Below are 20,663 nucleotides of genomic sequence, written 5' to 3'. Positions count from 1 at the left end.
AAAAATTAAAAATTACATAATTAAAATCCTAAAAATTAAAAAAACCACTACTCGTTGCCGAATTTCGTCCACATGTGGTTGATTAGGTCTTCTTGTAGTTGATTGTGGATTCGAGTATCGAGCATTGTGTGTCTTGTCTCGATCCTCTGGCCAACCGTCGTATGCTCGCCTCGGCGTGGGGGAGACCTCGCTATTGAGCTTCCGGCTTCGTCCTCGTCGTAGAAGCTAGCCGCCCTCGGCCCTTCGTCGGCTATAATCATGTTGTGTAATATAATACACGTGAACATGATGTCGGCGATATTATTCACGTACCACAGCCGAGTCGGGGCCTTCACAATGTTGAATCGAGCTTGAAGGACCCCGAAGGCTCTTTCGACGTCCTTCCGCGCTGACTCTTGACGCTGCGCAAAAAGAACCCGTCTCGGGTCGTGCGGGTTGTGGAGCGTCTTCACGAACGTCGACCACCTTGGGTAGATACCATCGGCGAGATAGTAACCCATGCGGTATGTATTTCCGTTGATGGTGAAGTCGATCGCCGGTGCTACACCATTCATCACATCATTGAAGAGTGGTGAAGAATAGAGCACGTTCAAGTCGTTGTTGGATCCGGTAACGCCGAAATATGCATGCCAAATCCATAGGCGATAGTCGGCGACCGCCTCAAGGATAAGTGTTGGGCCGCCGCCTTTGTGACCGCTTAAGTGTTGCCCCCTCCAAGCAGTCGGGCAATTCTTCCACCTCCAATGCATGCAGTCAATGCTGCCAAGCATTCTGGGAAAGCCATGGACTGATTCGTGAAGACGAAGCAACCGTTGGCAATCATCGGTGGTGGGTGCCCGAAGGAATTCATCCCCAAAAGCAGAACGAACGCCCTCGCAAAAATTCTTTAAACAAAGGATTCCAGTGGACTCACCGATATGCAAATACTCGTCGAAGATGTCGGCCGTTTGCCCAGTAGCGAGTTGTCGGATGGCACACGTACACTTCTGCAACGCCGTGATACTTTGCCGGCCGGCTGCATCTATACCTGTTTGAAAGTATTCAACACGTGCGAACAATGTGTTGACAATTCGCATGAACAAGCACTTTGACATGCGAAAACGGCGCCTGAAGTAAACTGCCGGAAACCGCGGATGGTCGGCAAAGTAGTCGGCAACGAGCCTTTCGTGGGCTCCCTCCCGGTCACGATGGATGTAGCGGCGATTTGATCTAGTGCGTTGAGGAGGATGAGCGGGGGTATTCGCCGCGACATATGCTTCGTAAGCGGCACGATGTTGTTCGTAATATACTTGTTCTTCGCGCTCCGCTTCCGCCATGAGATGAGTGAAATCCATTTGATGTTTTGAGTGAAGGTTGAATGTGTTGATAGTTTGTATAAGAATTATGAATGAGAGATGAATGAGAGATGAATTGATGTGATAAATGAGTGATGAATGTGTGTATTTATAGATGATTTTGGGAAAAAAAATTAAAAAAATTCAGAAAAAACGGGAAAAAAACGGCCATATTTTTGGGATTTGGAAAATATATTTTTTTTATTTTTTATCATTATTTATAATTAAATACCGATTTTTTTTTAAAAAAAAAGTTTGAATGCAACGGCTACGCCGTTGCCCAATCCCGTGCCGCCACGTGTGCGTCCGTTGGCACGGACGTGCTCGATACATCGAGCAGCGCCGTGCCAGCGGCGCGGACGGCGGTGGCGACGGACGCCACCGCTGCGCATGCTCTTAACCGCAAGAAGACGAAATGACATAAATGCCCCCTGACCAATTTTCAATTTTCGATTTTCATTATTGAGTATCTGTAAATAAACTACAGAGGTTAGAGAGATAAAGCGTCGGTGGGGAATCGGTTTACTGAAATAGAAAAAAAATGGAAAAAAAAAACAAACTGTGAAGAATTGTTGACATACAATATATATATATACATACACAGTTCGTATAATTCATATGTGAGATAAAAGGGGGGCGAAAGAATCGCTTCGTATACAAGTCATCAAAAGCTGAAGACCCCTCATTCGATATATGTATGTATAATCGGATATTTACGTTTATCTAGATTAGCGAGAGAATCTCAGAGTAGCAATCCAATACTGTGTGCGTGTGTGAGGAAAGAGGCGACGGCATGGCTGATTTAAGCGTTGATTCCGTTTGCCTCGATGTGGAGACAATCTATCTCGGCGGGAAGGTTGCGATTTTTCCTTTTCTTCTCATGTTTATTGTTCAATTGAGGCGTATGCATCATTGTTTCTGAAATCAGACTTGCTCATTTTGGTATTTGGAATTTGAATGCTGTATTTATGAAATTATGAGCTAGTTTCCGTTTTTTGGCTATGTCCTTATTCGTTTGCTCCTTGATTTTACCCAGACAATTTAGGGGGTAATGTTGAGAATTAAGAGCTGCTGTTGATTTAATTTTGGTTCGTTTTTAGTTTATTTGTGATTTCGGGATTGCCGGCGTGATATATGACAGCTTCATTTTGGGATAACTTTTCTTTTGAATCACTCTAGCTTTATTTTTTTAATTGTTGTGTTGCTTTGGTGTAAAATTTTGTTTTTTTTATTGTTTGGTAAGTTCACATTTCATAATCTAGCAATTGGCAAAATAGCTTTGTTTTTTTGTTTCCTGAATCAATTGAAGGAAGAATACCATGTTTTCTGCTTTATCCAGCTCGTGTCTTGCTAAAATAGTAAGTAGCTTTTGGCACATGTTAGTTCAGCCAAGTTCGTTTGAAGAGTTGAGAGATGATAACGTAGATATTACTTTGTCGATTCCGAGAAATTACTATGTGGTACAAATTGTGCGATATGATGTATTTTGAAGCATCTGCGATATCTTAGTCAGGAGTAGATTCTATTGGTTCTGATGCTTGAGCTTGTTGGCTTCTGATAGATTAAAGCCTTTTGTAAAAACTGGTTTGTCATCTGTAGTGGCTTGTGTTACCTGTAGATTTTGTTTTTGTAGTTGTATGTAATATAGCTTGGTTGTTGCTCCGTCTATTCCATTTCTTGTGCAAATGATTAGAAGTGGCAATCATTACAATATTAGCATATCTGTCAGCATAACCATAGTTCAATTCTAGGGGGTGCCGGTGCTCTTTGTAAACGTTAAGTCTTTTGATGTGTCAAATGATTGGGAACTGCTGAAGTTTTATTCTGCTTTAACTTTTTATAAGAATTATTTCACACTAAAAGTTGGGTGGATGCACATGGTTTACTTTATTCTTAAGAATGAAAAAGGTGCCATAATAAATTATGGGGTTTTCCTTTCCTTGAAGGATGATCAAGCTAAATGAATGGTTATTTTTGTTTGACTAATGGTTTCCTGTTTGGTGAGAAAATACTGGTGATACTTGACTTCTCTCTCTTACATTACTATATTTTGAAGAAGAGTAAATTTGATTGTGAACTTTTTCTTATTATCTATGATGCGTACCTTCAATCAGGAGCATATTGTGCGAACAGGAACTGGTTCGGTATCTGTTATTATATACGGTGATCCAGAGAAACCTGCTCTCATCACTTATCCGGATTTGGCTTTAAACCGTGAGTAATCTGTTTCTCTATGTAATACTAATATTTTTCCTTAAATTGTTGTGACATTACTCTAACAAGTATTTATGCTTGCGTTTCTTTTTCATCAGATGTATCATGTTTTCAAGGTTTGTTTTTTTGTCCGGAAGCCGCGGCATTGCTCCTTCACAATTTCTGCGTTTACCATATCAGCCCTCCTGGGCATGAGGTTCGTTATTTTCATTGTGTTAATTGTTAGTATGCTCCATGGATTATAAAATAATACTATCACTCACAGAAATTTAAATAATATCCAGTTGGGAGCTGCTGCAATTAGTGAAGGTTTTCCCGTGCCTTCTGTTGATGATTTAGCAGATCAAATTCTTGAGGTGCTCAACTACTTCAGGTGACCTAAATACTCCATCTATTTTTTAATTTGTTAACTTAGATTCCTTGTATTGCATCTTGTCGCTATTTGCTACTTTCCAGATACATATTTTCAACTGATGGAAATTGATTTGGTCAGACTTGGTGCAGTCATGTGCATGGGAGTAATGGCTGGCGCTTACATCCTGACCTTGTTCGCTGTAAGTTTTTGATGGTGTTTCATTAATCATTATTATGTCAATAGTCATTGAGTCTTTAGGACTAATGAGTGTTGATGTTGGCAGATGAAATATAGGGAGCGGGTTGTTGGTTTGATACTTGTATCGCCTTTGTGCAAAGCACCATCATGGACAGAATGGCTCTGTAATAAGGTTTAACATCTACACTCCGTATAACTATTGTCTTTCAACATGATTTGATTTGTGAAATAAAAACTATAATGGAACTATGCAGGTGATGTCAAATTTGCTGTACTATTACGGTATGTGTGGCCTTCTGAAGGAATGCTTACTTTACCGATATTATAGCAAGGTATTTCACATTTCTGGAGTGGTTTTCTTGGACTTTATTGTTTACCAATTTTATGTATGCTGTATAGCAGGAAGTTCGTGGCAATGCAGAAGTTCCAGAATCTGACATAGTTCAAGCATGTAGAAGAGTAAGTGTGAAGAATCTATTTTTGTTATTTTCTTTAAACCAATACCCCGGAGGATAATGTGATTTTTGTTTGAATATATCTAATCCAGCTGCTGGATGAGAGGCAGAGCGCAAATGTGCTTCGTTTTCTTCAAGCCATAGACAGGTAAACGAATTCAGATATTATAGCGATTTCCTGTCCAAGTTTTCATGATAATTACTTATCTTATTCAGTTTGTTTTGCCAATTATAGGAGAGCTGACCTAAGTGATGGTTTGAGGAAATTGAAGTGCCGAACTCTGATATTTGTTGGGGATAGCTCTCCTTTTCATTCCGAGTCTCTCGACATGATTGCAAAACTGGACAAGAGATACAGTGCCTTAGTTGAGGTTCGTGTACTTCTTAAAAGTTGAATGAAATCATTTTTTTTTAATATCTCAAGAGAGGAAAGATGAAGCAAGCATCATTTTATACGCGTAGTTTTTAGAAACGACAGTGGTGTTTAGGCTATATCTTGAATTAATGCTGCATATGATAGTAGTTACACACACGCGAACTCTGCTTATGCAATGGAGGAACGATGTCGTGCAGGTGCTCGATTGTGGATCAATTGTCACGGAGGAGCAGCCGCAAGCAATGTTGACATCAATGGAGTATTTCCTGATGGGTTACGGGCTGCACATGCCGAGTCAGTACAGTGGCAGCCCAAGGAGCCCGTTGAGCCCTACTTGTATCGCGCCAGAGCTCCTCTCCCCGGAGAGCATGGGATTGAAACTAAAACCGATCAAGACCCGCGTCACGTCACAAAGACTGCATTAGTCTTCTATTTGTCACTCTGTACATTTGGGAGGGCCACATTATAGTTTTTTCTTGTTTCTACCATTTGTCATATTCTTTGGTTGTTACTGTTGTCGGAAAATGTTGGGGTAGAGAGAGAGAGAGGGCTGTAGATATATATATGTACATGTATACTGTAAAAGACTTGAAAATTCTTTGGTTGAACATAGGGTGGGATTTGGGAGGAGTTTGTTGGATGATTCATTCATTTGTAGTCTTTCATCATCTTGTAAACATCTGTTGTAAATCTTGAAGGTGACACCTTTTGATGACGGCGAGCTATCAATAAATAATGCAGTTCTGGTCTCTTTACATATAGGTGACAATTTTTGACACGATATAAAAATACGACATGGATATACACGAAATTAGTTGGTTATAGCATCAAGCTATTTATATTCTTATTGGGTTTATCTAATAAGCACAATAATTTTGAGTTGGATTCGAATCAGATAACTCATTACTAATTAATATTATTATAATTAGTTTATTTTTAATTTTGAGTTGGATTCGAATCAGATAACTCATTACTAATTAATATTATTATAATTAATTTATTTTTGCATAACTTTATTAAGATTAAGTTTTAATTTTCTTACATTTCGTATGACACTTTCATTCCTTGCCTTGGCCACAATAACAACTACCACAATGCTATCTAGTCATATTTCTTGCAATATGTGATTTGTTATGTATTTGTGTTATTACTTTTTCTTTATTATGTCGTGTCGATAAGAATAAAATCGTGTCGTTAAGGAATTTATATCATATGCGGGTTCGAATGTTGCAAATTGAGTTCGTCTTCGTGTTAAAGGTTTTCTTAACTTTGTCGTATTCGAAATTAGTCTGAATGATTATCATGTTAATTGATAACAACTTAATTCATACTACTTGTTAGTCGTGTATGTGTGTGATCTGTCAATTTGGTTGATTGGCAAAAAGCCAAAAATGGAGAGTGATATGGGATAGCAGGCACATGGAGTCAGCCACTTGTATTTAGTAATGTAAATATTTAATATAGGACCCATGATTAATCAAATTAAAATAGTTATATGTGCGATGCACGAATGAGAATGGTAACCGTGGTTGTTAATTTTGTTTTATTGTGTACCAACTGGAAATCGTTCATTGGTTTTTGTTTCTTATGTTGTGGCCCACGGAAATTGCACTTTTGACCTACTACACAAATAATATGTATTTTAAAATATTATTATTATTATTATTATTATTATTTGTTAGAAAACATTTTTATATTAGTTCTACGGCTTGGTTTTTTCCTAAAATATGACAATGCTTCACATAGTTGGTAGTAGTATACTAATACTAGTATATGACTTGTATAACCACTACACTATCAATTTATATTCAACCACATATACAATGCAGAAGAAAATACGAATGTAGCATCATGATAACTATTCTATGTGACATTTCATTTAGTGATGAGAAAAAAAGTTTGAAAAATCAACCCTATAGATAAATCATTCGGAAATTATCTCGAAACATACTTAGTTGATACACCATCTATTCGTCTCCGGTAGGCAACAACAGTGTAAGTGATGACTATTTTTTCTCTCTTTTACTATCTGTTGAATTACTCACGTATATCTCTCCTTACCTTTTTTTGAATAGGCTATGGAAGTGTGGATAATTGATGGGCTTTGGAACTATAGATAAATTGGATTTGCCGAACGAATATTTGATTAATGAGACGTGAGAATGTGGATAAATGAGTTATGCTGCATGAAAATTGGACAATGTCTTAAAGATGGTAGTCGAGAGAGGTAAAGGAAGATTGGTGAGGCATTTGGCTGTAGAAAATAGAGAGATATATTTCTTGTTGTTTTGTTGTGAGTTTAATATGCTCATCTCCCTAGTATATATATATATATAGGGAGATTTGAGTCTCGTTGAATACACCAATAAATGAGTATTGGAACTACACCACGTCTAGGAACTCTACACTAATAGAATTGTTCTAGGAACTCCACTGTAATGAATGAAGGGCGGCTATTTACCATTCATTTTTCCAACACAATGGACTATTGTCTATTGATGATGAACTTTTGAAGTAGGAGTATAATTTACGAAAATCCAATTTATCAAACATATGTGACATAATTGATTTGTGGGGTTAAAATTGCACCAAATTAATTTATATATTATGATAGTACATTAGTTTATTTTCCAAGAGAAATGTATAAACATACTAGCATCATAGTAAGCGTCACTCTCTTTTAGTCATTACAAGCGTTATTATATTTATTTTATGGTACATTTATTTTGATTCTAATACCTTAAAAACAATATTGATGTCATTTAATGTAGAAGTATATTTTTTCTATAATCTCAAATAAATTAATAATATAATAAATTGTGCTTTGATATTTATGTTATTTATAAATAATAATCTAAATAATTTTGAGATAAAACTATAAGTAAAATAAATTATGTCAAATGTAAACTAAATACTGCTCATGAATTATTTTCACGAATTAAACCCAATAACACTATGCTTAAGCCCAAATATAACTGGGCTGCAATTAACAAGTCGTTAAAACGGCCCATTTCCATGTGCTTTCCACGTGGCTCAGTTCCCACTCACAGATAATATGCAGAAGAAAACAGTCTGCTGCTGAATCAAGCTTAGAGAGAGAGAGAGAGAGAGAGAGAGAGAGAGAGAGGGAAAGGTCCGGCTGAAATGGCCGGGAAGATCGTGATAATATTTGATTTCGATAGAACGCTGATCGAAGACGATAGCGACCGATGGGTCTTCACCAGGATGGATCTCACCCAGCTGTTCCGCGACCTCCGCCCCACACTCCCGTGGAACTCTCTCATGGTCTCTATCTTACTATACATACATCTATATATACGTATGTAGTGTAGTGCGTGTCTCTGCGTTCCTTTAATCTCTTCTCGTTTAGTTTTCCATCTTGTTCAAAGCTGGATATGATTTGATTTGTTTTTATCTCCGATCACTTGCTTTTAGTTTAAGTTAGTGTTTTGTTTAGGGTGAATCGATATATAGTTTCATTGTTTTAAGATTTAAATGGTTAAATATGTCACAATCGGCTCAATGAATTACTCGAACTCTAATTTTGCAGCCTGTTGTTAGTTGTTAATTTCGTGTAGGATAGGCGATTGGAGGAGATGTACATTATAGGAAAATTGGTAGATGATAACTGCCGCAATGAAATACTAGAAACTCAAGTTTTACTATGAAATTTTGCAGCCTGATGTTAATTGTTAATTTCGTATTGTGTTGTGTTTAGTCCACTGTTTTATATAGGGTAGGATAGGCTATTGGAGGATATGCACATTCTAGGGATATCGGTAGATGATAATTGCATCAGTTAAATACTCAAACTCTAATTTTTCTATGAAATTTTGCAGCCTGTTAGTTTTAATTTCGTGATTTCGAATTGTGCTATGATTAGTTCACTGCTTTCTATAGGATAGGCTATTGGAGGAGATGCACATTATTAAAAATTGGTAGATGATAATCGCCTCAATAAATTACTCAAACTCTAAGTTATCTTTGGAATGGTGCAGCCTGTTGATAGTTGTTAATTTCGTGAGTTTTGTATTGTGTTGTTATTAGTCCACTGTTTCTATAGGATAGGCTATTGGAGGAGATGCACGTTCTAGGAAAATCAGTAGATGATATTGCAGATTGTTTGAGAGGAATGCCGTTGCATCCTAGTGTTGTCTCAGTTGTTAAGCAAGCTCATGCTCTCGGGTACTTCCTCGTCCAACTTTTTGTCCTTTTTTACATTTTTGTTGCTCGATTAGTTAGTGATATGAGCATTTTTGGCGGTTTCAGATGTGACTTGAAGGTGGCGAGCGACTCTAATCAGTTTTACATCAGAACTATTTTGGAGCATTATGGTATATATAGCTGTTTCTCGGAGATCATCACGAACCCTGCTGTTGTGGATAAAGGAAGGCTGAGGATCTTTCCTTACCATGGTTCAGCTGCGCCACATGGTTGTGATCTCTGCCCATCCAACTTATGCAAGGTATGTGAGTTAAATGTTTAAATTGTGCATGTGTTGGTGCCTTGGCTTTGTATCTTGCTCGACTATTAACTGTTGCTTCGTTTAAGGTCATAGACAAGTTGAATGTTATGTTGCTTCATTTAAGATCATAGACAAAGTTGAATGTTATTTAACAGATTTAGATTTAGATGTTGTGGATTGTGGTGCCTCATTTTCTCCTCGTATTAAGACTGAAGCAAAACTGTTTGGGTTTTGATTCTTTTGAATGGAATGACAGAAAACCTAAAGCTAACACAGTCGTAGCTACCTTTTCTATGTTGTGTTTACTAGTCTCCAAATATGATGGAAATTCCGTGGAATTCCCTAGAAAATTTGTTGAGTTGGGCCCAAACCATCGTGAGGATTAATAATATTCGAGCTGCATATTTTGGCTGCAGAATATTAGCTCTAGCTAACTTACAGATTTTCGTTACAATGAAAGAGCAAGGGCTATTCGATCATCCCTTTCTAATTGTCAAAGTGTCCCATGTATATATATATGCTTAGTGGCAGTTGAGGAGACGGATGGTTTGGTTGACAAGTTTAGACGAGTTAACATCTTGTTTATAAGTTGTAAGATATTTCTCTTGTGCTCGACTGCAGGGTCGTGTCATCGAGCAGATCCAGGTTTCTTTATCCGAAAGTGAAAGCAAAAGGCTTATATATGTTGGTGATGGGGGAAATGACTTCTGCCCGACTCTGAAGCTTGCTGCCGGAGACTTTGTGTTGCCAAGGAAGGACTACCCTTTGTTGAGCCGTATCTCGAAGAACAGCAATCTTGTCAAAGCTAAGGTTTGCGAATGGAACAGCAGTGAAGATCTGGCTAAGATCCTCGGGAAACTTATCGAGTGCATGTCCAACGAAGACAAGATAAGTTCCTCGACCACTCAACTATAGTCAGTCATCTCTGCAACATACATGCATTCAAACTGCCAGCCATCACTGCATCATTCTCTATTACTCATGTGAACATGATATTTTTTACATTAATCAAATTGGGTAGTTCAAGATTATAGCTTTAGAAATTAATTTATGTCACTTCATAATCTAAGTTTATATGTCAACGTATACTTTGCACTGTTGCTGAATCCGAGGATTTCCAAGACCTTCAGCATTATAGCATCCACATGATCAGATACTCCATTTTTTTCCATTTTTTTCGAGCATTTTCTCGAGTCACTTTCATTTCTTTCCAGCAATAAAGTTCGACATATTTTATTTTTAAAAATATTCGTCAGGGGACAAAACGTAAAAAAGAAGAGAAAATAACTGATACTTTTTCTTTTCTAAAATTCGCAACTCTTATAAATATATTCATATTCTTGACGATTGAAAATTTGAAAGTATATACAAAAAAAGTAATGAATTCCAATTATAAAAAGAAATAGAAAAACATTTTTGCTACATAACTTATTAAAATGAAACCATATATATGTTTAGTTTGCTCTCGTTTATTTCACGCTAGCACTATTATTGAAATGAAACCATATGTATATTTTTTGTTTTGTATAGTTTTAGTTTATGGATCAAATTATGTCAATCTACACAGAGATTGTGCATATTTTAACAATGTCAAACGAAAGTGTCTAATGGAGTTTATTTATGTAGATAGGTTGGGCTTTTGACTTTATTAACCTAAGCGAATGAGTCCATTTCGACGATGTATAATTCATTTGTCTAGACTAGGTATGAATTTTTGCTTTGTAAATGAGTGAAATTAACAAAGATGCACTTTCTCTATAAAAATATAAATAATTAAGGTTCAATTCCCACTACTAATCTCCCTCTCAACTTAAAATAAAGAATAATCTTTCAAAAAATTCATCAAATAGTGATTATATCAAAAATTTACTAACATTTTTCTTAATTATCTCATTCTCAGATTTGGAAAAAAATAGTCTGTGGTAGATGGAAAATATACATAGTCAAAGCTGCATCAATAATTTTATAAATTAAAACGACGTCATTTAATATACTTGGTCCATAAAGTAACACATAGAATGTCGGATCACAAATTAAATAAATTTAATGATTTTTATAGCAATTTGTTCTGAAATAAAAAGAAAATTATAAACCATATTTCGACCAAACATTGCCTCTTCGTATTCCAAATAAATCACTAGTCTAACAAAATCAAACCAAGAGACCGTTAGGGTGTCCACTATGGGACGCCCGCGGCTATAGCCGCGGGTTGGGGCGGTAGGCAGGCGAATTATAGTGGGGGAGTTGTCCGCCCCGGGGGCGGACGCGGCGGACTTGGGCGGGGTGGGCGGACGGGCGATCGCCGGCAGCGGGGCGAGGACGCGGCGGGGGGGGGGGGGGGGGGGACATAGCCGCGCCTATAGGCGCGGCGACTATAGTGTGATTATCCGCCGCGGCTATTGCGGCGTGATTTAAAAAAAAAAAAAAATTCCTCTATAAATACCACTCCCCACCACCTATTTTTCACCATTTTCACAAAATTCATCCACTCAATATCTACACAACCACTCTCTAAAAAATGCACCGAGGAGACGACGAATCACCCGACTCTCAGAAATCGGGATATGGCAGCAATCCATCAAAGTGGCAGGAATCGGGGCAGGCATTCCGAGTGGCGAGGGCAGTGGCACTGGCGGTAGCGGTGGCTCTGGTTCTGTGTCCAACCGGGGCAAGCCATACACCAAAGACGAGAGCATTGCCATGGCGAAAGCTTGGGATGCTATCACTTCAGATCCCGTGGTGGGCACAGATCAGGCTGAGGGGAGCTTTTGGAGGCGCGTCATGTTTGCATACGAGGAGTTCAAACCCGCCGGCGCCGAGAGGCGCGACCCAGAACAGCTCCGGAAAAAGTGGGGTAGGATTCTCCATGCGACCAAGCGGTTCGCGTCCATATACGAGAACAACCTTCGCCACGCTGAGAGTGGCCGCAGCGCAGCAGATGTTAAGAACCTGTCTGAGGGCCAATACCACACGGAGGGCTGGCCGAAGTTCACCTTGTGGGAAGAGTATCTTGTCCTCGCGGATTGTCCGAAATTCAGGTCGATCGTGGCAAACGAGGTGGGAACAGCTCCTGGGCCAAAGCGCACAAGGCACAACCTTGCCGGCAACTACAGCAGTGGAAGCGGCTCGCACGAGTTCGAGCAGTCCGACGAGCAAGTCGAAGAGCCAGCCGATACTCACACTAGGCGACGACGGCCCATGGGACAACAGGCCTCTATCCGCAGCGCCAGAGGGGGTAGAAGTGGCTCCCGCCTATCGGCGGGCGCGTCCGGATCGCGCATCCACCAATCCGCCCAATCCCACAGCCCACGGTGCAACCCCACGAGGTTTTGTTCAATACCATAGATGTGCAGTTGATGCAACAACTGCAAGACGTATGCAGCAAATACACAGGGGAAACTGACCCGTACGTCAGGAACGTCTACAAGAGGCTCATCACTCGGATTGAGAGTCGAGTGGGGTTGGTTGATAATGCGCCTGGGGATACCGCGGCCGGCAGCAGCGAGAGAGGAAGAGGAGAAGAAGAAGAAGAAGAAGAAGAGGAAGACGAGGAAGCCGACTCCGACACCGAGTAGACGGTGGCGGAGTTTTGTAGTTGTATTTTATTTTAATTATTCGTTGTATAATTTTACCGGTTTGCAATACAACGAATATTCAGCCATAATTACCTCGTATTCTAGTTATTTACACTGCGATTGTTTAAATTATACTTGATTGAAACTAAAAAATATTTAAAAATAAAAATTGATTATAAAATTTGGGGCTATTGGAGGTGTCCACTATAGTGGCGAAAATAGAATTTTGGGCTATGGACAACAAAATTAAGGCTATGGACAAAAACTGGGACAAGACTATTGGGCTAGTCCGCTTATAGTGGACACCCTTATATACACAACAAAAATAACATGATTGCACCAAAAACTCATGGGATTCCAAACAAATCATTGATCTAACAAAATCAAACCAATAGAACCTCATATACACGCTAAAAACATGTCTAAAAACATGATTGCACAAAACACACTTATTCATAAGACCTCACAACGAATGTCATCATATTTATCAATTCAAAACTGGCAGAACTAAGACACATTAAACAAATCAAGTTGACTTGATATACTAATTGAGAGAGAGTAAAAATTGTCATGCTGTCTTGACTCTTGAGCTTGAACATTTATGACTTGTAGGGGGCAAGCAATATCACAATTGACAAGTAAATAAGAAAAGTAAAAACATAAAAAATTCAGCACACATTCTTTGCTAAATTAATCAAGCATCGCATCATTCATGATGGAGAACACCCAATTAGACCATCTAAAAATTCCCACTATCATTAACTACTGAATATTTTTTGAAAGAATCGGGAACTGGAATCTACCCAAGATCGTTATAAACTTGTTCCGCTTGCGTATTAACCGCTGATTCGAAGCCAAATTCTTGTCCCAAACGACACCACAACTCAGTCAGCACTCAGCAGAATCCATTTTTGGAAGGTATTTTAAAGAGAGAGGGAGCAGAGCCCATCTCTCTCTCTCTCTCTCCATATATAGGTTTGTATTGAAAGGGTGTTGTATACGACAATGGGAGAAGAGAGGGATGGCGGGAATAAAAAGGCGGCGGCTTTGGTGAATGGATTAATAGAAGGGATGCCTGTTTTCGTGAAGGAGCTGATTGCCGGTGGTGTGGCTGGTGGGTTTGCCAAGACCGTCGTAGCCCCTCTTGAACGCGTCAAGATCTTGTTTCAGGTATACTTCATACTCTTGTTTTCCTCATCTTCATCATCAAAGCTGCTTTCTTGTGATTCTTGAACTGAATTTTGTCGGAAAGTCTTCAACTTTATGCCCCCTTTTTTGATGATGTGGAGATTGGGTTAATGGGGGGTTCAAGAATTTAGAATTGTGTGTCTATGAGAGAGAGAATTTTGGACATATTCAATTTCTGCTGTGGAATTAGGGTGTTGGAGGCATTGCTGAGTCTTTTGCTGCCAAAAGTTGCAGTTGAAAGCATGTACAGAGCCTGATAAATTAGTCCCTAACTTCTACTTTGGTTTTCTTCATCAAAGATGGTTTCTTGGTTCTTGTGATTTTTGAACTGAATCTTGTTTCAAAGTCTTCAACTTTTTGCCCCTTTTTGTGCTGATGTGGAGATTGGTAAGGGGGTTCAAGCATTTAGAATTGTTTGTTTGAGAGAGAGAGAGAGAGAGAATTTTGGACATAATTCAATCTTAGCATATTTGCTAACCAATTTCTGGTGTGGAATTAGGGTGTTGGAAGCATATCTTTATTATACTTAGTACCTATCAACTTATACTTTAGGATTAGATTATTATAAAGATGATCAATCTTATGTTGTCACTGTACATCCATATAGTGGGTAGCACTTGATTTGAAGGGGTTGGTTTGCATTATACACAGGTTGTTGAACTTTTATGGTCTTTTCTTGGATGCTGCATTTGCTATTTGTTACACTGTAATAGGTGGTTGGTTGGCCTATGATTACATGAACGTTTCCTCTTTGAGCCGTAATTAACAGTGCTTGCTTTCTAAAAGTGCATTTTGGCAGAGTGTGTTTCTTGTCTAGTGTTTGTGTTTGTCTTTTGTTCCATCGTTCACTCCTTGTTCAGTCTTCTGTAACCTGAGAGATCAACGTGGCTCCTTATATTCGTCCCCGTCTCCAAAGAAACAAAAAGATACTGACAGCATAAATATTCCTCTAATTATCAGATCACAGAAGCATCTGCCTTGTCCTTGGCCATATCGGCCATTACATATTCTTCGAGTAAAATTTTGTCCTTGATGAGAAACAAAAAATGTGTTTTTAAGTTAACTTCCAACAAAAAAATGTGTTTTTAAGTTACCTTCGGTGCTCTCTCTCTCTCTCTCTCTCTCTCTCTCTCTCTCTCTCTCTCTCATTTTAATGTCCTTCTCCTTGAATACGTAATGAAAAGCTTGATTCTATCCGAAGCATGGCAAGTAGGTTATGTTCTGTCAATATGACTATATGAAAGCTTCATTTACTGCATCAACCGAACTTCTAGGTTAGCATATGATTCATCTTTTAGGCCTCATTCACTATTCTCGTTGCAACCTCAGACGAATGGAAAATGTACAGTGAGTCTTGTCTCCACTTGTGCCCGGTCCTTTTGATACAACATTCTTATGAGGAGCATTTCATGTTGTTTATTCAGTGGACTTTAGAATTTATTTCAAGCTTGTGTATTATCGCCATGAAAATTTGGTTCTTGTGGGCTGGGTTAACTGCATCGGTTCCAAGTGAACCAGACTGTTTTCTTCTCTGTCGGAAAAGTAATACGGAAATATGTGACGGGGGGAAGGCAAATAACATTTGTCTTTTTTCATATTTTACCCAGACCAGAAGATCTGAGTTCCATAGTCTTGGTTTGTTGGGATCCTTCTCAAAAATTGCAAAAACAGAAGGGGTGCTTGGTTTTTATAGGTAGCATTTTATCTTTTGTTGTTTCATTTCATCGACAGTGTTTTCTTTGGTTCGTATTCTCCTCTAATCGTCGCATCAGTCTTGCTAACCATTCTCGATCATGTTCTGTTATTAGAGGGAATGGAGCTAGTGTTGCTCGCATTGTTCCTTACGCGGCACTGCATTACATGGCTTATGAAGAATATCGAAGATGGATCATCTTGGGCTATCCTGACGTGGGGAGAGGCCCTGTCCTTGACCTCGTAGCTGGATCGTTTGCGGGAGGAACAGCTGTGCTATTTACATATCCTCTCGATTTAGTTCGGACGAAACTGGCTTATCAGGCAAGTACCGCGAAACTCTGTCTCTCAAGTCTACTTAATGCATCTCAATCCTAAGATAGAAAACATTGCCCTTCAGTTTGTATACATGAATAACCCGAAAATAGTGGACCAAAAGAGTCGAGGGATGGACAAAAACGACGAAGATTAAGCTAACGACACATGTATAACCGGACAAGGGCCTTACACCAAACATAGATGTCCTATAGTGGTTAGGGGTGGCATGGTTGAATCGGGTGTTTCAAGAACCTATTTTTGTCAACGTGTTCAATAATGAGTACATTGCAGGTTGTTGAATCCTCGAAGACCGCTGTACAGAGGCATGCTCGGAAAGATATAATCTACAACGGGATCCGGGATTGCTTCTCCCGGATATACAAAGAGGCTGGCATGAGAGGCCTCTATAGAGGCGTTGGTATGTTTCCTACGTCCAAAGGCTCGAATATATGCGTTTGCATTCGTCTCACGTTATGAAAACTCGAACTTCCTTCCAACTCTTGTATTGTCATTCATTCTCAGCTCCATCGCTGTACGGGATCTTTCCTTACGCTGGACTGAAATTCTACTTCTACGAGGAAATGAAAAGGCACGTCCCCGATGATCGCAAGAAGGACATCGCGGTTAAGCTAGTGTGTGGCTCGGTTGCAGGCTTACTCGGACAAACATTCACGTACCCTCTTGATGTCGTCAGGCGGCAAATGCAGGTAACACACATTCATCCAACTCACCCCCCATGATATCCGTGTTTGAAACCCGAACGGCTAAGATCTGTGTCGCGTGGCAGGTCCAACGGCTTATAATATCCGACAGCAGTCCTACGAAAGGGACTGTTGAATCTCTTGTCGCGATTGTCCGGATGCAAGGATGGAAGCAGTTATTCTCTGGGCTCAGCATCAACTACCTCAAGGTGAGAGCAACCTCTTTCGCGAAATACTCGACTCGTTTTAAAACCCCGGAAGCACTCAATGTGAGCGCGTCCGTCATTTTCAGGTCATGCCTTCGGTCGCAATCGGATTCACTGTCTACGATGTTATGAAGGCGTCACTAAGAGTTCCGTCGAGAGACGAGGGCGTGACCGGGGTTTCGTCGGGGCGACGACACGGGCAGCCGTCGTCGATTCCTTCATCACCTTCATTATCTCAAACTCAACGATAGTCTCTCATTCTTTGCTAAGGTATATGGTTGAATGCCATCTCCAACATATAGGATCATTTAGTTAAGTATATATATACACACACATGTACACTAGTGAATTACTTCAAGATTGAATATAGGCATTTATTTGAGTCAAGCAAGCTTGCTATTGTTCAACTCATTTATTTGGTTTTATTATAATTAATTCTATAGTTAAATACCCTTAAAACTGAAATATCTATTTCTAATAGTATGAAATTATAATACCTTGACTTCATTTTTTGGGCAATAGGACAATAGTGGCGTATAAATATAATAATTTGGATTTTGGAATCATACTTATCCTAAAATTATTACTTGTCGTGATGTACAAACCAAACTTCATGTCCAATAATTGTACTTACTATTCAATATGCAACTATCCTCATCAAATATTCACACTAGTATATTTTTTTTCCTTCATACGCCCATATTTATTTATTTTTGCAGCTACAACATATTTTTTCATTTTGATAAATAATTTTCTCATTTTATATTATTTGAGCTGTATTTCATTTCTATTTTTCTTTAAATAAAAAACAAAATATTTAATTTCATTTACTTTACAATTATATTCTCTTTTGCTTAACTTTTATCTCAATTTACTAAAAACAATTTTTTTAAATTTTGGCGGAAGTAACATGAAGAATTTTCTATGCATATTAAAAAGAATATAATTGGAAATGGTCATTAATTTTTATTTCTCTTTCATTTCGTTTTTCTTATAAAGCGATCGATTTTAATAGCCAAATCCAATCGCAATACGACATTATTTCCCGTCATTTCCAACGGCGAACCCTAACCACACCCAAAACGTCGCCGTTCCCTCATCCGCAATGCCCGCCGGAGAATTCCGCCACCCTTCGCCGCCGCAGGTACCGCCGGGTTCGATGGAAGAGGAGGAATGGCTGTGGGGCCATATCAAGACCGAGGCTCGTCTAGATGCTGAAGCCGAGCCGGCTCTGGCCAGCTATCTCTACTCCACAATCCTCTCTCACTCCTCCTTAGAGCGCTCTCTCTCCTTCCACTTGGGAAACAAGCTCTGCTCCTCCACTCTCCTCTCCACGCTTCTCTACGACCTCTTCCTCAACATCTTCTCCACCGACGCCTCCCTCCGCTCCGCCACCGTCGCCGACCTCCGCGCCGCCCGCTTCCGTGACCCCGCCTGTATCTCCTTCTCCCACTGCCTTCTCAATTACAAGGGATTCCTCGCTTGCCAGGTATCGATTGCTTTGTATAGAAGCACTTTAACCTGTTTGATTGCCGCCTCGCCCTAAATTGGAGCTCGAATTGATCGAAATCTTCTTATTTGATTGCTTTGCTTAGATATTTTAAGCGGTGATATGAAATGGATAATTTATGGTGCTGAATTTAATTTTCGATTTGTTTGAAGCTTATCCTGTTAGCTAAGTTGTTAATAGTTCATGAGGCATTTGTGAGGGTGGAGATATCTCAACGAATGATTGTGATTGTGATTGTGATTGTGATTGTGATAGTGATTGTGTGTGATGAGTTTTCACTGAATTGAATTGATGATCTTTGCGATTATAATTGTGATTATTACCTGATAAAATTAAATACAGAAGTCAATAGTAAACGCTTACTTTGGTAAAAAAAATGAGATTATCATTATTTATGATGTTTGTATTCTTAGAGTAGTAGTTTTAGGATTTCATTCCTCAGTGTCGAGTGAAGATTCACTCCGTACACTATTACTGCAGAAGAGGTTAAATTCTTACTTTTTGCATGATGATAGCTGAAATATGAAGAAATCTGCTTGATTGCACTTTGTTTCCGTGCTAGAGTAAGATTTGAATGGTTTGATCATCTTTCTTTCATAATTTTTTCCTTATAATAATTGATTCTGAGCATTATTTTTCCTTTTGGAAACCCTCTTGGACAATTCAGTTTGGAAGAGAACTGAACTTGGGTGTTATGTAGCTTCACACTTGGGTCAATATGGAGGAATTGTTTGATCTTCTGCTTTCTTATAGACACTTATTCATCTCTCAAGTTTATTTGGTTGGGCTTTCAGCTTTCTAGTGATTGATCTGGCCTTCAATAGGTCATTTTTAACACCTTTTGGACATTAAGAAAGCACTCAGTCTTTTGATAATCTGTATTTTTTGGTTATGCTGGAAGCAAATTGGTATGGCCCCTTATAGGGACAGGCATTGCAGTGTTTAAGATTTTGGTAGGAAGATTGTCAGTGGCCACTCTATGAGCATGATATCCAATTATTACTCATTGTTCATTTTTATGAATGCTTTGAAGTATCACGTACACAGTGTCGGAATATGCTCGATTCTGCTCTTTGGATAATAGAGTTCTGCGTTTTTAATCATGTGTTGCATGAACTGTTCTAAAGCTTTGCTCAAATACCTATCTGAAGTGGTCATATATGTGCATTCAGGCTCACCGAGTGGCTCACAAGCTGTGGACTCAATCACGAAAGCCTCTAGCACTTGCACTTCAAGCTCGAATTTCAGATGTCTTTGCTGTTGACATCCACCCAGGTGCAAGAATTGGAAAAGGCATCCTCTTTGATCACGCAACAGGAGTTGTAGTAGGCGAGACTGCTGTAATTGGAAACAATGTCTCCATCCTCCACCACGTAACATTGGGAGGAACTGGCAAGTCAAGTGGTGACCGGCACCCTAAGATTGGTGACGGAGTTCTCATTGGTGCTGGGGCGACTATACTTGGAAACGTGATGATCGGGGAGGGGGCCAAGATTGGCGCAGGGTCGGTGGTGCTGATAGATGTACCGCCAAGAACAACAGCTGTGGGTAATCCAGCCCGATTAGTGGGTGGGAAGGGACAGCCAACGAAGCACGAGGAGATCCCTGGGGAGTCGATGGATCACACATCGTTTATGTCTGAGTGGTCGGACTATATAATATGATTCCGATCGTTCGGTAATGTTTAGGATTATTAGCTTGATAGGTGGCTGTGAGGACTGTTACAAGGTAACTACATATCTTAGTAATAAATCCTCATTGTCTGTGACCGTTATACTTTACTTGATTATGGTATAAGTTGGAATAAATGAAACCTCATTCTCCATTTGCCTCACAACAAGCTGTTGATTGTACATACAAAATTACAGATCATTGTAGCCCATATATTTATCCAGTTTAATGGTGATCTTGAAGTTATAAACAATGATTATGATTAAGGGTATTTATATTGAGATTCTATTGTTATATAGATGTGTGCGCGCGCATATAAATTTGTTATTTTTGTGCATAATTGATTCAACACGTAAATTTTAATTTGGGCCATAACAGCTTTGATTTGGGAAAAATCGTCAATAG

At 39.2% G+C, this 20,663-nt stretch overlaps 4 protein-coding genes across 6 annotated transcripts; all 4 read left to right on the top strand.

Annotated features, from left to right (window-relative positions):
- The first annotated feature begins 1,844 nt into the window (after positions 1 to 1,844).
- Positions 1,845 to 5,687, top strand: LOC121793398 (protein NDL1-like). 2 transcript variants are annotated; one of them, XM_042191398.1, is made up of 11 exons: positions 1,845 to 2,190; positions 3,449 to 3,548; positions 3,647 to 3,744; positions 3,833 to 3,921; positions 4,042 to 4,102; positions 4,187 to 4,273; positions 4,356 to 4,433; positions 4,501 to 4,560; positions 4,649 to 4,704; positions 4,792 to 4,927; positions 5,130 to 5,687. In XM_042191398.1, the coding sequence occupies exons 1-11, from the start codon at positions 2,128 to 2,130 to the stop codon at positions 5,355 to 5,357; spliced, it is 1,056 nt and encodes a 351-aa protein (XP_042047332.1). In that variant the 5' UTR covers positions 1,845 to 2,127; the 3' UTR covers positions 5,358 to 5,687. The 2 variants fall into 2 exon arrangements, with proteins under 2 accessions (XP_042047332.1, XP_042047334.1); XM_042191400.1 differs by having other exon boundaries at positions 1,847 to 2,190; positions 4,504 to 4,560.
- Positions 5,688 to 8,024: 2,337 nt separating this feature from the next.
- Positions 8,025 to 10,503, top strand: LOC121796287 (thiamine phosphate phosphatase-like protein). The gene is made up of 4 exons (XM_042195108.1): positions 8,025 to 8,217; positions 8,996 to 9,117; positions 9,202 to 9,397; positions 10,019 to 10,503. Exons 1-4 carry the CDS (start codon positions 8,077 to 8,079, stop codon positions 10,310 to 10,312), a joined length of 753 nt encoding a protein of 250 aa, XP_042051042.1. The 5' UTR covers positions 8,025 to 8,076; the 3' UTR covers positions 10,313 to 10,503.
- Positions 10,504 to 13,201: 2,698 nt separating this feature from the next.
- Positions 13,202 to 18,212, top strand: LOC121796285 (mitochondrial carrier protein CoAc2-like). Of its 2 annotated transcripts, XM_042195106.1 has the most exons (8): positions 13,202 to 14,142; positions 15,768 to 15,853; positions 15,969 to 16,176; positions 16,462 to 16,588; positions 16,693 to 16,877; positions 16,958 to 17,080; positions 17,164 to 17,347; positions 18,077 to 18,212. In XM_042195106.1, exons 1-7 carry the CDS (start codon positions 13,978 to 13,980, stop codon positions 17,326 to 17,328), a joined length of 1,059 nt encoding a protein of 352 aa, XP_042051040.1. In that variant the 5' UTR covers positions 13,202 to 13,977; the 3' UTR covers positions 17,329 to 17,347; positions 18,077 to 18,212. The 2 variants fall into 2 exon arrangements, with proteins under 2 accessions (XP_042051040.1, XP_042051038.1); XM_042195104.1 differs by lacking the exon at positions 18,077 to 18,212 and having other exon boundaries at positions 13,203 to 14,142; positions 17,164 to 17,536.
- Positions 18,183 to 20,424, top strand: LOC121796286 (serine acetyltransferase 5-like). The gene is made up of 2 exons (XM_042195107.1): positions 18,183 to 18,566; positions 19,760 to 20,424. Exons 1-2 carry the CDS (start codon positions 18,183 to 18,185, stop codon positions 20,249 to 20,251), a joined length of 876 nt encoding a protein of 291 aa, XP_042051041.1. The 3' UTR covers positions 20,252 to 20,424.
- The last annotated feature ends 239 nt before the right edge of the window (positions 20,425 to 20,663 follow it).

Source organism: Salvia splendens, chromosome 3, assembly GCF_004379255.2.
Source record: "Salvia splendens isolate huo1 chromosome 3, SspV2, whole genome shotgun sequence".
In the NCBI taxonomy this organism is placed as follows: Eukaryota; Viridiplantae; Streptophyta; class Magnoliopsida; order Lamiales; family Lamiaceae; genus Salvia; species Salvia splendens.
This window is presented reverse-complemented; position numbering and strand designations above follow the sequence as displayed.

Coding starts and splice junctions, on each gene's coding strand:
- LOC121793398 (XM_042191398.1), top strand. CDS start 2,128: ATGGCTGATTTAAGCGTTGATTCCGTTTGCCTCGATGTGGAGACAATC. Junction 2,191..3,448: donor CAATCTATCTCGGCGGGAAG/GTTGCGATTTTT, acceptor ACCTTCAATCAG/GAGCATATTGTGCGAACAGG. Junction 4,103..4,186: donor ACATCCTGACCTTGTTCGCT/GTAAGTTTTTGA, acceptor TGATGTTGGCAG/ATGAAATATAGGGAGCGGGT.
- LOC121796287 (XM_042195108.1), top strand. CDS start 8,077: ATGGCCGGGAAGATCGTGATAATATTTGATTTCGATAGAACGCTGATC. Junction 8,218..8,995: donor TCCCGTGGAACTCTCTCATG/GTCTCTATCTTA, acceptor CTGTTTCTATAG/GATAGGCTATTGGAGGAGAT. Junction 9,398..10,018: donor GCCCATCCAACTTATGCAAG/GTATGTGAGTTA, acceptor GCTCGACTGCAG/GGTCGTGTCATCGAGCAGAT.
- LOC121796285 (XM_042195106.1), top strand. CDS start 13,978: ATGGGAGAAGAGAGGGATGGCGGGAATAAAAAGGCGGCGGCTTTGGTG. Junction 16,177..16,461: donor GGACGAAACTGGCTTATCAG/GCAAGTACCGCG, acceptor AGTACATTGCAG/GTTGTTGAATCCTCGAAGAC. Junction 16,878..16,957: donor TCGTCAGGCGGCAAATGCAG/GTAACACACATT, acceptor GTCGCGTGGCAG/GTCCAACGGCTTATAATATC.
- LOC121796286 (XM_042195107.1), top strand. CDS start 18,183: ATGCCCGCCGGAGAATTCCGCCACCCTTCGCCGCCGCAGGTACCGCCG. Junction 18,567..19,759: donor AGGGATTCCTCGCTTGCCAG/GTATCGATTGCT, acceptor ATGTGCATTCAG/GCTCACCGAGTGGCTCACAA.